General features: G+C 36.4%; 1 protein-coding gene across 6 annotated transcripts in view; it reads right to left on the bottom strand.

Moving 5' to 3' along the window:
* The window catches only part of LOC132161214 (ecotropic viral integration site 5 protein homolog), a 55,568-nt gene that overhangs the window by 10,138 nt on the left and 32,940 nt on the right, over positions 1–12,490 (bottom strand). For 4 of the 6 annotated variants that reach the window (XM_059571103.1, XM_059571105.1, XM_059571107.1 and 1 more), the window contains 16 exons: positions 10,933–11,119; positions 9,364–9,588; positions 8,969–9,043; positions 8,671–8,796; positions 8,396–8,539; positions 8,097–8,186; positions 7,235–7,332; positions 7,071–7,131; positions 6,390–6,443; positions 5,368–5,400; positions 4,819–4,968; positions 4,043–4,174; positions 3,391–3,531; positions 3,069–3,227; positions 2,068–2,214; positions 1,551–1,646 (listed from right to left, as the gene is read on the bottom strand). In XM_059571103.1, the coding sequence (XP_059427086.1) occupies positions 1,551–1,646; positions 2,068–2,214; positions 3,069–3,227; positions 3,391–3,531; positions 4,043–4,174; positions 4,819–4,968; positions 5,368–5,400; positions 6,390–6,443; positions 7,071–7,131; positions 7,235–7,332; positions 8,097–8,186; positions 8,396–8,539; positions 8,671–8,796; positions 8,969–9,043; positions 9,364–9,588; positions 10,933–11,119 (1,918 nt within the window). The remainder of the gene's footprint in view (positions 1–1,550; positions 1,647–2,067; positions 2,215–3,068; positions 3,228–3,390; positions 3,532–4,042; positions 4,175–4,818; positions 4,969–5,367; positions 5,401–6,389; positions 6,444–7,070; positions 7,132–7,234; positions 7,333–8,096; positions 8,187–8,395; positions 8,540–8,670; positions 8,797–8,968; positions 9,044–9,363; positions 9,589–10,932; positions 11,120–12,490) is intronic. The other 2 variants (XM_059571104.1, XM_059571108.1) reach the window with 2 other exon arrangements.

Raw genomic sequence — 12,490 nt, 5'->3', positions numbered from 1 at the left:
TTTGCAGAACTCAGGCTACTTTATCACTTAAAGATTAACAGGTGTTCCATTTTGTGTGTTAGAGAGACAATTCCTATCAGCTACACAACATTTGAATCCAATTCAATGATCACAGAGAACATGTATAGTGTAAAATAAATTCACAAACAGCACAATAAACTGTGTGGAATTTAAATTGCATTCATTCACAAATTAAAAAACTATTTAAATCCCCCAAATTAGCTTTCATTTCATGTTGTTCAAGGCTGATAGATATACAGTGGGCAGTTACTTTCTCTCTTTGTCTCTCATCGTCACTGTCTTTTGCCAACAGCCTAAAAGCGAATTAAAATATGGTGAGCCAGATCTGTTGCCCACAGCCGTCAGGGTATAAACCATGTAGGTAGCCAAAACCACAGAACCACAGCTAAGAGCTGCACATGCCTAAGAGGAGCATGCTTGTCTAATCTGATATATAGCAAGCTGATGCAATTTCAGCACACACACACAAAATCACACAAATACATCTAGCAAAATACAACACTCAAGTTAAATCTAAGAAAGGAAACAGCAAAATGAGAGATGACAGACTATCCAACAACAAACTTCATAGAAAGGTAAAAGAAAGTGCTGCAGAGAAGAACATTTGACAGAAATGAGAACACTCTCATAAAGGTGAGATTTAGTTTCGAATGCAAAAAAGCCCAGTTATATCAGTCTCAGGAAGGAAAGTAAAACACCTCACACTGATATAAAACAGCACTGATGACATACTGAGCTAATCTTTAAAATAATTTGGCTTCCTGCATGGGGAACGCTACCTTTTCAGATGGCAGCGTTTTCTCCGAAGAGATGAAACGCTCATCTCATTTTAATTCTGTAAATCTTACTAATCTTTCCCTCAAATCAAAACACCCTGGTTTCAATCGCAGTCAACAAATCAAGAGAGAGTCGCAGTCAACAAAAGAGAGAGAGAGAGAGAGAGAGAGAGAGAGAGAGAGAGAGAGAGAGCTCTATTTACTGTAATGCTGAAGTGTGTACACATCTTAATGTAGGATTCTAAAAAACTACGTTTTTTTTTTTTTAGATTTTATTTGTAAATCGTACCTGGCACCTAACTGCTTTTAAAGGCATCTAATATAATTTGTGTACTATTTATATAAGATTTTGGGTTCAATCCAAATGATTTGTTGACAACAAACAAATCCATAACAAATCCATCAAGGTTTTTTTTTTTTTTTTTTACCAAAAAAGAATTGGGCCTTTCAAACATAAATACCACTTCTTAGGAAAATTGTATTCACAGACAATACCTGTCAAACCCTTATTTACAAACTAGAGTTTAAATATTTCACACAAGAACCAAACTATGTGGACCGGTAAAAATGCTATGACAGCAGATAGATGTAATCATATTATAAATGTGAAATCTAATGGGTATTCTAGAAGCTAAGAGACTAAAAAAAAGCTTTTATCAGCTGTGTTATGGAGAGACTGTTGTCCTGGACTGTGCTATGCTGGGCTGTGAAAGGACTAGATTGTGATAGAGTGGATTCTGTTCTTATTTGTACCTGAATCTCAAGCTCAGAGATCTGCTGCTGAAGCTCAGCCATGGTAGCAATATTGTCAGCTTCTCTCAATCTCACTGCCATTACCTCTTCTTTATTCTGTTGTAAAAAGAAGAAAGAAAGAATGAAAAAACTGTGAAATGATTCCACTGTGAACATACATATATATTCAGCTTTTATTGTATGGCTTATTTTTGTCATGCCTATCTGAGACCAGAAACACTCAGCATCTACTGCTGCTTTCAATCTGAAGCGCTGAAAACAGGAACTGCTAAACCCTATTTCAAGCTAAGTCATGAATGAGGAAATGTAACCAAATCATATTAATATGTGCTAATTAGAGGCATATTTTGCTTTTTTCTATCTTTTTTATAATTATTTTGAAAGATTACGGTACTAATTGAATAAAAGGTGTACTGGTAAATTAATATAAGAAATACATACTTTATTCAAATTGATTATATAGCAATATGAATTTTTTTTAATGTATTTTTGCACCAAGCTGTTGAATGTCACTAACCTTGCACTCTATTTCAGCCTGTTTCCGTTTTGTCTCCTGCAGCTCTGCATGTAACATCTTGTTCTGGTTGGTCAAAACCTGCAGTCGCTCCTGTAGATTACGTGCCTCTAGTTCTGCACGCCGCAGTTGATTATTATGTATCTGATTCTGTAAATGAGAAAAATTTATTAATTAATTAATAGAAATCTCTACATGTAATCTGGAGTTTAAGATAACCAACTCAAATCTGAAGTGATAAGGCAGTGCCCAAACTCAATAAAATGAATGTCTGAGTATAGATTAATTAACTTTGTCTCCCTCTATTGGCTAAATATGTGTGTAAAGTCGGTGGCCTGCAGTACAGGGTTCAAACATAAATTAATTTTTAGCTATTTTATTAGAATTAAGTGCAATTTTAATTTGTTGTGTGTAAATAATTTTGTTTTGTAGTCAATTATTTTGGTAATATTAGATTACCCACCCTAAACATCCTTAAAAAAGATATAGATGTAGCCAGGCAAAGTCTGTGTCTGATGATTAATTGAACAATATTTAAAACGGTTAAAACAAGCTAGGGGTAACTCAATAGTCGAAGATTCGATGCTTCGATAAGATAAGCCTGATTACCAATCTCATATTAGCAGATAATTTGGTTTTATTCAGTGCAAATCTTTGGTTTCGTCAGCGTAAGTAACGACATGATATGTGGCCGACCAATGTTAGATATCTATTAATCAAAACATAAAACATTATTTACCCCGTTTGCTTCTGCGACATTTTCCCTGTGTGTTAACATCAATGTTTATGACTGTCGGATGTCCGATTACTTGACTCGGTAATGTTTTGTTCTCCTGTCCCCAAACATGCGATTCAACTGAGTCGACTTAGAAAGATTTTACAATTCTGAATCGACCATGTAAATCGTTAGTCTGGGACACCCCTTAAACAAGCTTAGAAACTGGCCTTCTCATGAACACCCAACACTTCTACAACAAAGATGAGCAATTGTATGTGAATGAGACCTGGGTCTCCAGTTCCAGCATCCTCTGTCTGATTTCTCTGAGCTCTGCCTGTGCCTCTGCCTCTCTGAGCCTCACGCTCATCAGCTCATCCTGAAACTCGCTCGCTGCATTCTTCCGCGGAGTGTCTTTCCAGCGGCCTGCCGTGCGTGCCAGATGCCTCTGCACACAACACCAAAGTACTTTACTTAAACATTTGTGAGTTAAATGGAAGCATGAAAGGTTCAGCACATGGTAAATCTACAACACTGTAGAGCTTGCACACACACTTACACACATCCTCAAACTATGGATAAAACAGCTGTCTCTGAGAGTGTGTATTTACCTGCCAGTGCTCCTCCAGGTCTCTGACCTGCTGTCTAAGCTCTTTAAGGCCTGTTAGAGCCTCTGCCTCCCTCAACTTTACACCAATTAGCTCCTCCTGAAGACGTACCACATTATTCTCATCTGGCAGGGATGCATTTCTCTGAAACCGAAACAAAATAATTAAATGAGAGTAAGCACAAGGAGTGCTTGTATAACAATAAACAAAAAGCAGTTTTCCACAGTCAGGGTCCTGGAGCCAGTCACAACACACATTTGCCTTCCACTAATTAAAAATACAGGAAAATTTAAAATATATTACAATTTAAAACAACTTTATTAATTATTTCTTATAAATGTTTAAAACAATTGGGTTTAATATTTTTGGTGGAAACCATGATATATTTTTGTTTCAGTTTTCTTTGAACAGAAAGTTCAATATTTAATAATTCTTGCATGTGAATTTATTGCTTGTGATCATTAAATGCGGCTTGTGCAATTCAATTAAGGATGTAAAATTACATATTCTTGAAACTTGCAATATGCATTAAAAATATTTCTTCATTAGCAGGTTTTGTAGCAAAGTAGCCAACTGCATCATTGTACGACAAATCCACGACGGTGGAAAACCACAACATCCTACGGGTTTGTGTGCTTGAGAAAAGTTGTTCCACCTTCTCCATGTCAAGAATCTTGTCCTGCATCTCCTTCAGTGCACACTGAGACTCAGCCTCTTGAAGACGGGCCTGCACCAGTTCCCTCTCCAACTGCAGGATGAACTCTTCAGAGTAGCGTGGGTTCCCCTTCTAAATTGAAAAACAGAAATTTGGTGAGTGGAAATTCTGTCGATCATTCATTGTGTTAGCACTGAATACTCAAGTACATAACATCTAAACAGCTTTTGTGGTTTGGTTTTACCAATGCACGTTTCATCCTTGCTTAAAAAAAAAAAAACAGACTAGTTCTACCAACAGCCACATTAAAACATAATGAAACTGAAACACAACATTATGTAAAACAGCACTTTCCCCACAGCAAATGACACATTATCTGCTTTCTCTCGGTGTTGAGCATGTGCACATTAATAATTGATGAACCATATTCTGCCCTTCAGTTGGGAGTGTAGATTTTGTTAAACAGACAATGGCGACTCAAGACACTTGCTTAAGTTACACTCATATCTGACAACTCTTACATGTACATAAGCCCCATTTGGCACTGTTGTACATTCAAATGACCTCTGCTCTGCTGTTCTGATCTGCAGTCATGCATGTAAAGAGCATCATTACAAGAGATGCCGTTTGAGCTCTGGTCGCTTAGATTTTGTTGCTACACAATGCAAAATCAATCAAGTATGGCTGCCACAGCAAACTGTGTTTTCATACGGTTTCTGTGTTCAAAGAGCAGGCCTCTCATCCAGGAAGAGGCACTGTCTCGGAGCTGCCCTTACCGCAAACGGCTGCTGTTGCTGGAGCTGTCGGATGGTGTTTTGAGCTTGCTCCAGCAGTACGCTGGTCTCCTCATTGTGTTGTTTGACTGTGGCCAGCTCCCGTTTGACCAGGTAGTTCTCCTCTGCCTCTTGGGCTCGTGTCACTTGACCCTGACGTGACCAATTATGGATGAGGGGTGAGCGGAGAATCGAAATGGGTGGAAACGGACGTATGGATGGAGAAAAAATAATGCTGGATCTCAAGCTCTGTCATGCTGTTAGCAGTTTTAGGCTTTCACTTTAGCACTTAATTTTTTTCGACTATCACAGGGGGAATTTAATGTAGCATTTCACCAATAATCAGGACTGCAGCCCAAAGATACTAAGCACAGTGATGCCTTTTTTCTGAAGTCAGAAATCGCAGAATTTGCCTTATTTCACTCTTGATTGTGAGTAGGTGTGAGATATTTAAGCAAATCATGAAAATGAAGCAAAGCTAAAGACAGAACTGCTGGGTTCTTAAACGGGAAAGACAGAGATAAGTGGTGGAGAGGACAGTGAAAATTGTACCTGTATCAATCTATCTGCCAAAGAAGCACTTTCCTAAAAACAGAGAAAATCCATAAAGGAAACCGCAAAGAGAAGAGAGAGACCAAAAGATATCACAACACAGATCAAAATAACAAGACCGATTTGACAGAAAACACTGTTCTTTTTCATACCCCTACATTAAGATATTACGAATACACTGTTTTAGATCAACATTTATTAAAGTGGCATAAATGCAGTTTTGAAGCGGTCATAGTGAGGTGGGGTAGAAAATGAACATGGTGTCCGTGCTGTGGCTATGAAATAAAGCAAGATTGTGACACCACAACAGGGTGAAAAGTGTAAAAGGAGGCCAAGCAGAGGAAAGTCTGAGCGTCAGTAGGGTGAGAATACAATGGAAACTGGTGTAATTTTAAAGTTTGTAGATCTACTATATTTGCGCTACAAACGCGACCCTGGGTTACAAATGGGGAACTTCTGAAGGTGTTTGAGTTAGTACTTTATTTGAGTACAAAGGTCCCATGCGGTGGAGGAGATGGAAGGCGAGTAGACGTGCGTTTTTTTTTTTTTTTTCTTACATGCACCATAGGCTCTCTGTTTCATGCATGACACAAACATGCCTTTACAAGCAGAGAATATTCCAACATGCACCAATGTAGGTTTGGGTTTTTAACCATGCTCATAAAAGTATAGCTCAAAAGACAACCATTCTTGTCTGAAATTAGTACATGTCGACAAGCACTAACCATGTGCACACCCAAAAGGGTGATTTTTTTTTTCTTTGTGATTGCTGTACTTACTAGCCTCATAAAACACAACAAGATTTCCAATGACATGCACACAAGCCAGTTAAGAAACACCCAATCGGGTGTGTTCAAGCATTTGTTATTGGTTACACCAAAGAATTACCAAAGAATAACTGACGGCAAAGAGAGCCATGAACCAATTCAAGATGAGTGTTTATGGATGGATGTATGGATGTAATGGTTTATGGATATATTTGAATGATGAATGATTTGCTTTGAATCTTAATTATCACTCACTTTCTCCAGAGTGTCTATTCTCTGCTTCAGGAGTCTGTTCTCTGTGCGTAGTCTCTGTAATGGAGTGTCAACATCACCAATGTTAGACTTAAATACAGCAATTCATTATTACACAGTACTAGATGCTGTAAAACTATATTTGGCAACATTGTTTGGGCTTTAATTAATTCAGTTAATAGCATTTATTCAAATAATTATTTTAAAATGCATTGAAAAAATAAAAGCTAATTGTAGACTTTTCACATTTTTGGGGTTCCTAAAGTCAAGTAATTGTCCACAGTGTTAAATAAAAAATATCAGCAAATATAATTTCTTATAATTTTAATAAATAAATACATTTAAATCTATACTATCATTTTCACAACTTCCCAAGAGTGGAAACATATTGATTACCCTCAGAAAAGAGAAAAATGGCAAATTTGGAACACACACTCAGCACTGATAACTAGCTTTTTCGTAACAATGCATATATATATATATATATATATATATATATATATATATATATATATATATAAAATAAAAAAAACTAAATATACAATTTCAATAAAAATGCATCAAAATCCATGAACAGTGTCCATAAGCACATAATAAAATTAATAATACCAAGAAGAGTGGCAAAAAGGTTTAGAAAGGCATCATTTAAACAAAAAACTATCAGGAATGGGATGGCTGTCTCACCTTGATCTCCACCTGTTCCTCCATCTCCTTGGTTTTGATTGTAGTGTACTCCTTTTCCAACCTGAAAATAAAAGACATAAAAAAACAGTTCACAAATCCTCCATGTCCAAAAACGTAAAAAAGTAAAAAAGGAAACAGATTCACTTTACATAATGTACACTCACTTTTTCATTTTCTTGGAATTGTACTTGACTTGATAAGCAGCCTGGATGACTTTGTCTGGTCCACTTTCCAGCTGGTGAGGGATGACCTTCTGAAATTGCTAAATTGGAATGAAAATACCAAAATTATATTATTTTTCTAATATTATAATCATCTCTACTACTACTACAATTATTATACACTACTATTTATTCCTATGATGACAAAGCTGAATTTTCAGCAGCCACTACTCCAGTCTTGTGTATCTCATTTGGTGCTCAAGAAACATTTCTTACTATTTTTTAATGTTTATGTTTTTTTTTGTCAAAACCATTGATACACTGCCATTCCAAATTTTTGCAGCAAGTAAAAAGTTTTTCTTTTTTAAGTATGAAAAAAAAAAAAAGTAATTAATGCATTCCTGAAAAATATGTATCACCAGTTCCACAAATATCTTAAGCATTTTTTTACTGGGGAATTAACTACTCAAAATTCAGCTTTGCCATAACATGAATAAATGACATTTTCATATGCATTACAATAGAAAATGGCTATTTTAATTGGTAATATTATTTCACAGTCTTACTGTTTTTACTTTTTATCAAATAAAAAATGCAGAGACTTCTTTCAAATATTTTACAAAATCTTAATTTTTCTAAACTTTTGACAAACATTTAAAGCCAATGGTTACTCAAAAATTTAAAGAACTTTATTTTACTTAAAAAATAATTGCATATTTGCAAAACAAACTCGTTTGTAAAACAGCCCTAGACTCTAACCATGATGTGGCAACTTCCTCTCAGAAAAGTATCAGCTTGCATAACAGCTATAGTTAAGTTAAATGTGAGTTTATCCTTGAGAATAAAATGTTTATCAATACCCCACCTGCAACATTCCCTCCATGTCCAACTGCATGAGCTGAGCCTGATTCATCTGCAGGATAGCCATCCCCACACGAAACACTATCTCTAAACCCTGTAAGGACACCTACTGGTGAAAAATCAAGATCCAAAAATATATGCAGTAGCACTGTGAAGCCACCAGAGAGTGATAACAGACCACTAAAATACACCGGTGTGTTGCGTTCTCAAATTAGCTTAGCATGCAAAACATTTGACTACATTAAAATGGGAGGCAGAGTGGAGTGTGTGAGGAGAGAAAGAATGAGAACCATTAAGTCCTACCTCACACATGAATATATCAAAGATCCTGGTGGCGACAGGAAGAGGAAAAGAGGTAAGAAAGATGGTGAGGAACCAAGATGAAGCATACATGGAGGTGTGGAAACTCTGGGCCTGGAAGTGCACTTGGAGCTCTGGGAGCTGCTCCTGCGAGGAGAAACCAAAAGAGATGGTGAAAACAATACGTTTGTATCATTTAATTTAGCGTGCATTGGATATAAGGTTTAAGCTGAGCTTTATAGATTTATGAGGAACAAACTCAACAGACAGTCACTGACCTGAATCATACATTCAAACTGATACATGCATAGGCCAAGTTCAGCCATACTGGGTTTAAAGAGCTCTCTCAGCCTGTAATCCTGCATCAGTTTCACAAACACACAGAAAGCCTCTTCTTCTGGCATCTGCAAGAAGGCAACAATTATATAGCACATAATCACAGACTGTAAATAATAATAACTTATGTAATTACTGTACTATTGTTATTATTATGTAATAACATGTTACATAAAAAAACTTGATTTATAAATAGATTATAAATTATTAAATAAGAATATTTTTTGATTGTGTTAATACCTGCATTAGAAGAAGGCCGACAATGAAAGCACTTCCCTGACAGTAGCCCACCTCTCTATCAACCAGGGAATATGCCTGTAAACACAAAAGTTATTAAATCATTACTCAGTTAAGAGCAGAACAAGATCGGTTATTCCCCCATTATTACTCATCTTTAAAAATAAAACAAATAAATAATAATAAATTAAAAAAACTCCAGTGACCTTTAGGTGTTTTCCTTGTGTTAAATCTGGTTTCAAATGACATTAAACAAAAACCACTGTCAGGCGGTGTACAGGTTAAAGATCAGGTGGTTTATATTCCTATAACTAACTATGAACTATAACTACTTTGTCCTAGTTAAAGAGATTCTTCTGATATTAAATATACTTAAATTAAAGTGGCTAATAACCTACCTTCATAACATTAAAGAGCACCTCCTGACCCAGACTGTCCTTCTCCTTAAAGAACTCATGCTCGGGGTAGGTACGGGCAATGTCCCTGCGGATGAGTTTTTCACAAGGCGAGGTCATCTTCAGCAGCTCAGAATACTGCTCCTTTATGGGTAGATTCTGGGCATTGCACAAAAGCTGCCACACTATTGCTCGGAAGTGATGTGGAATGCCTTTCCTAACCAGCTCCTTAGGAAAAAAGCAACAAAAACAAACCACTGATTTAAATATTAACACCGAAAGTCAGGAGATAACAGCCAAACTTTAAAGCATTCGTTTATTTGAAGGATTACACATTCAAATTACTCGAGGCTCCAAGATTCAGATTCAGTTATTCTCCCCAGGGTTTGGTATGTACCTCAGACAGGATAAGACCATTTTATGCTGCTAAATATAACCATGTCAGAGATTTCTACAGCAAAGCTCGATGTTTTTGTAACCAAATTATATTTGACCTGATTAAGCCGTTTCCTGTGCTCATCTGCGCAGTAGAAGATTGGCTTATATGGCTTATTTCTAAAGCGGGACATTGAGATGAGAGTCCACCTACTTACACTGTCAGCACTGAGATTCTTCAGAAGCACTCCAGGGGTGTGCTACAGATGTGTCTTTGTTAGAATACTAGGCTCTACAAAAGACTTCTGTTGCTGCTTTGCTAGAAGCATCCGAGATCCTCCTCTTTGGCTTGTAAGAGGTCATACATTAAACACAAACTGCATTTACTTTGTCTGACTGAGTTCAGTATGTTCTGTGAGACAGTGACAACTGTGAAATTTGAAAAGTGGTTTATATCATTTTCTCTTTCCCATTGTTTCCTTGTAAATGGTATTGTGTGAGCGGGTTATGTAAAACACTGCCTAAGTATTATTTTAAGAGGAAATGGAAAATATTTCAGAAGGCCTAAGCATCTGTGTAGTTGTAAAGGAATGTTTTGGAAAACTATAAAGTTGATAAGAGTTTGACCAGCCATTCAAAAGTCGTATATTTTTATAAGCTTTTTTTTTTGGCTACATACCAAGGAACAAACAATAGATGCAAGGCTCACTATGAAATTTATAAACCATTTGTCATTACACACCATGTTTTTTTAAAAACAAAACTAAACAAATTACAAAATTTGAATATTTATTATTTAAATATTATATTTGATATCAAACCTTATAGCTGGCTGCCATCAGTAAATATAATCCTCTCTCTCGCAGAGCCAACCCTTTCTGTTGTTTCTATATGTTTCCTCAGTCAGCAATGGCACTGCACATTTACCATTTTTCTTAATTCATGAACACAGTAGCACTACCAGTAAATCACTCATATATTTAAACTGGGTCGTATGTTTTATGACCTGTTTTGTAATGTGTTTCACCACCTTCTAACAGCAATAAATCAGTAGCTGTGTGCTTGTGCAGTATATTCGGGTTTTTTTTTTATTACTGTTATAATTAAAAAAAGGACATCTGCAAACCCTTATGTTCAGTAATAAGTGGCATATATTTGATTTGCCCACGTTACTTGATGGATAGTCTATCTGCTTACCTTTAGTTGTTTTTCCTTCTTCCGCACATCTTCCCACTCATTGACGATGCGTCCCCACATGATCCATGAATCCTCCTCCAAGTGTGACAAGTTGGAGGAGGCTGATGAACTAGACACCAGTGAGGAGCCACTGTTCCTTCGAGAGCCATTCACAGACCGTAAAGACTTGCTGTCCGTCTCCAACAACCTGGAAAGACAACCATGGCAGAGAACAGTTATTACAGAAGTAAACTAACATTTTGTTTGATCTTTTAAAAGAAGCATAAAAAAAAATGTATATATATGCACTCAAAGTGAACCTACATCAGATGAAACAGGGCCTGACAGTATGATGGTTAAGGTGTTCTTAAGCATCATGCAAAACAAATGTTCAATAAAGTGTTATACAAGTAGTGGCCAAAAGTAATGTCTAACTTAAACGGACATCTTTCCTCAATGGACATCCATCTTCACCATCATGAGTGATAGCAGAGACTGACCGGAAGAGAAGAAATTGTTGAATAAAGTCACTATTTTTGTTTTCTATATGCACAAAAAGTACCGTATTTTCCGGACTATAAGTCGCACTTTTTTTTCATAGTTTGGCTGGTCCTGCGACTAATAGTCAGGTGCGACTTATTTATCAAAATTAATTTGACATGAACCAAGAGAAATTACCTAAGAGAAATGAACCGAGAAAACATTACCGTCTACCGCTCTATGCTGCTCAATGCTCCTGTAGTCTACACTAAGCAGCATAGAGCCCTCTCGCGGCTGTAGATGGTAATGCTTTCTCTTGGTTCTTAGTTCTAAATAAATGTGACTTATAGTCCAGTGCGACTTATATATGTTTTTTTCCTCACCATGATGTATTTTTGAACTGATGCGACTTATACTCAGGTGCGACTTACAGTCCGAAAAATACGGTAGTCTCGTAGCTTCATAACATTGCGGTTGAACCACTGATGGCACATAGACTACAGACACTGTCTATGGAGGCTCTTGGATTTCATCAAAAATATCTTAATTTGTGTTCCAAAGATGAATGAAGGTATTACGGGTTTGGAACGACATGGAGGGAGAGTACTTAATGACAGAATTTTCATTTTTGGATGGACTATGCCTTTAAGGATTTTGTAAGAATATTGTGTAGTTGAGCTTGGAGTGTAAAAATAATGTAAATGCTTAATTTCCTCATTTATAACAACACAATGGAACAAGACAAAGTGTGTATCTCTCCCTCTCGCGCTCTCTCTCTCTCTCTCTCTCTCTCTCTCTCTCTCTCTCTCTCACACACACACACACACACACACACACACACCATATGCTTTATTTCCTGTGAGCTTTTTGTTGTTCTATGCATTTTTTGCTTTGTAAAATAAAACCCATATACTATAATAAGCTGTAGTAGGTTGTTAATGCAAATTGATTTATATTATTAATTATTATTGTTTTGTACAATGTAAAGCAGTGTATGCTAGTGTATTGCACTGGTGCCAGAATAATAATTTGTTTTAATAATATTATTATCTTTAGGATAAAGTGTAAAATAAGAGAAATATTTTGCAATATTTCTTTT

Source organism: Carassius carassius, chromosome 17 (genome assembly GCF_963082965.1).
Source record: "Carassius carassius chromosome 17, fCarCar2.1, whole genome shotgun sequence".
NCBI lineage: Eukaryota > Metazoa > Chordata > Actinopteri > Cypriniformes > Cyprinidae > Carassius > Carassius carassius.
Note: the sequence above shows the minus strand (reverse complement) of the source record. Positions and strands in the feature narration are given on the sequence as shown.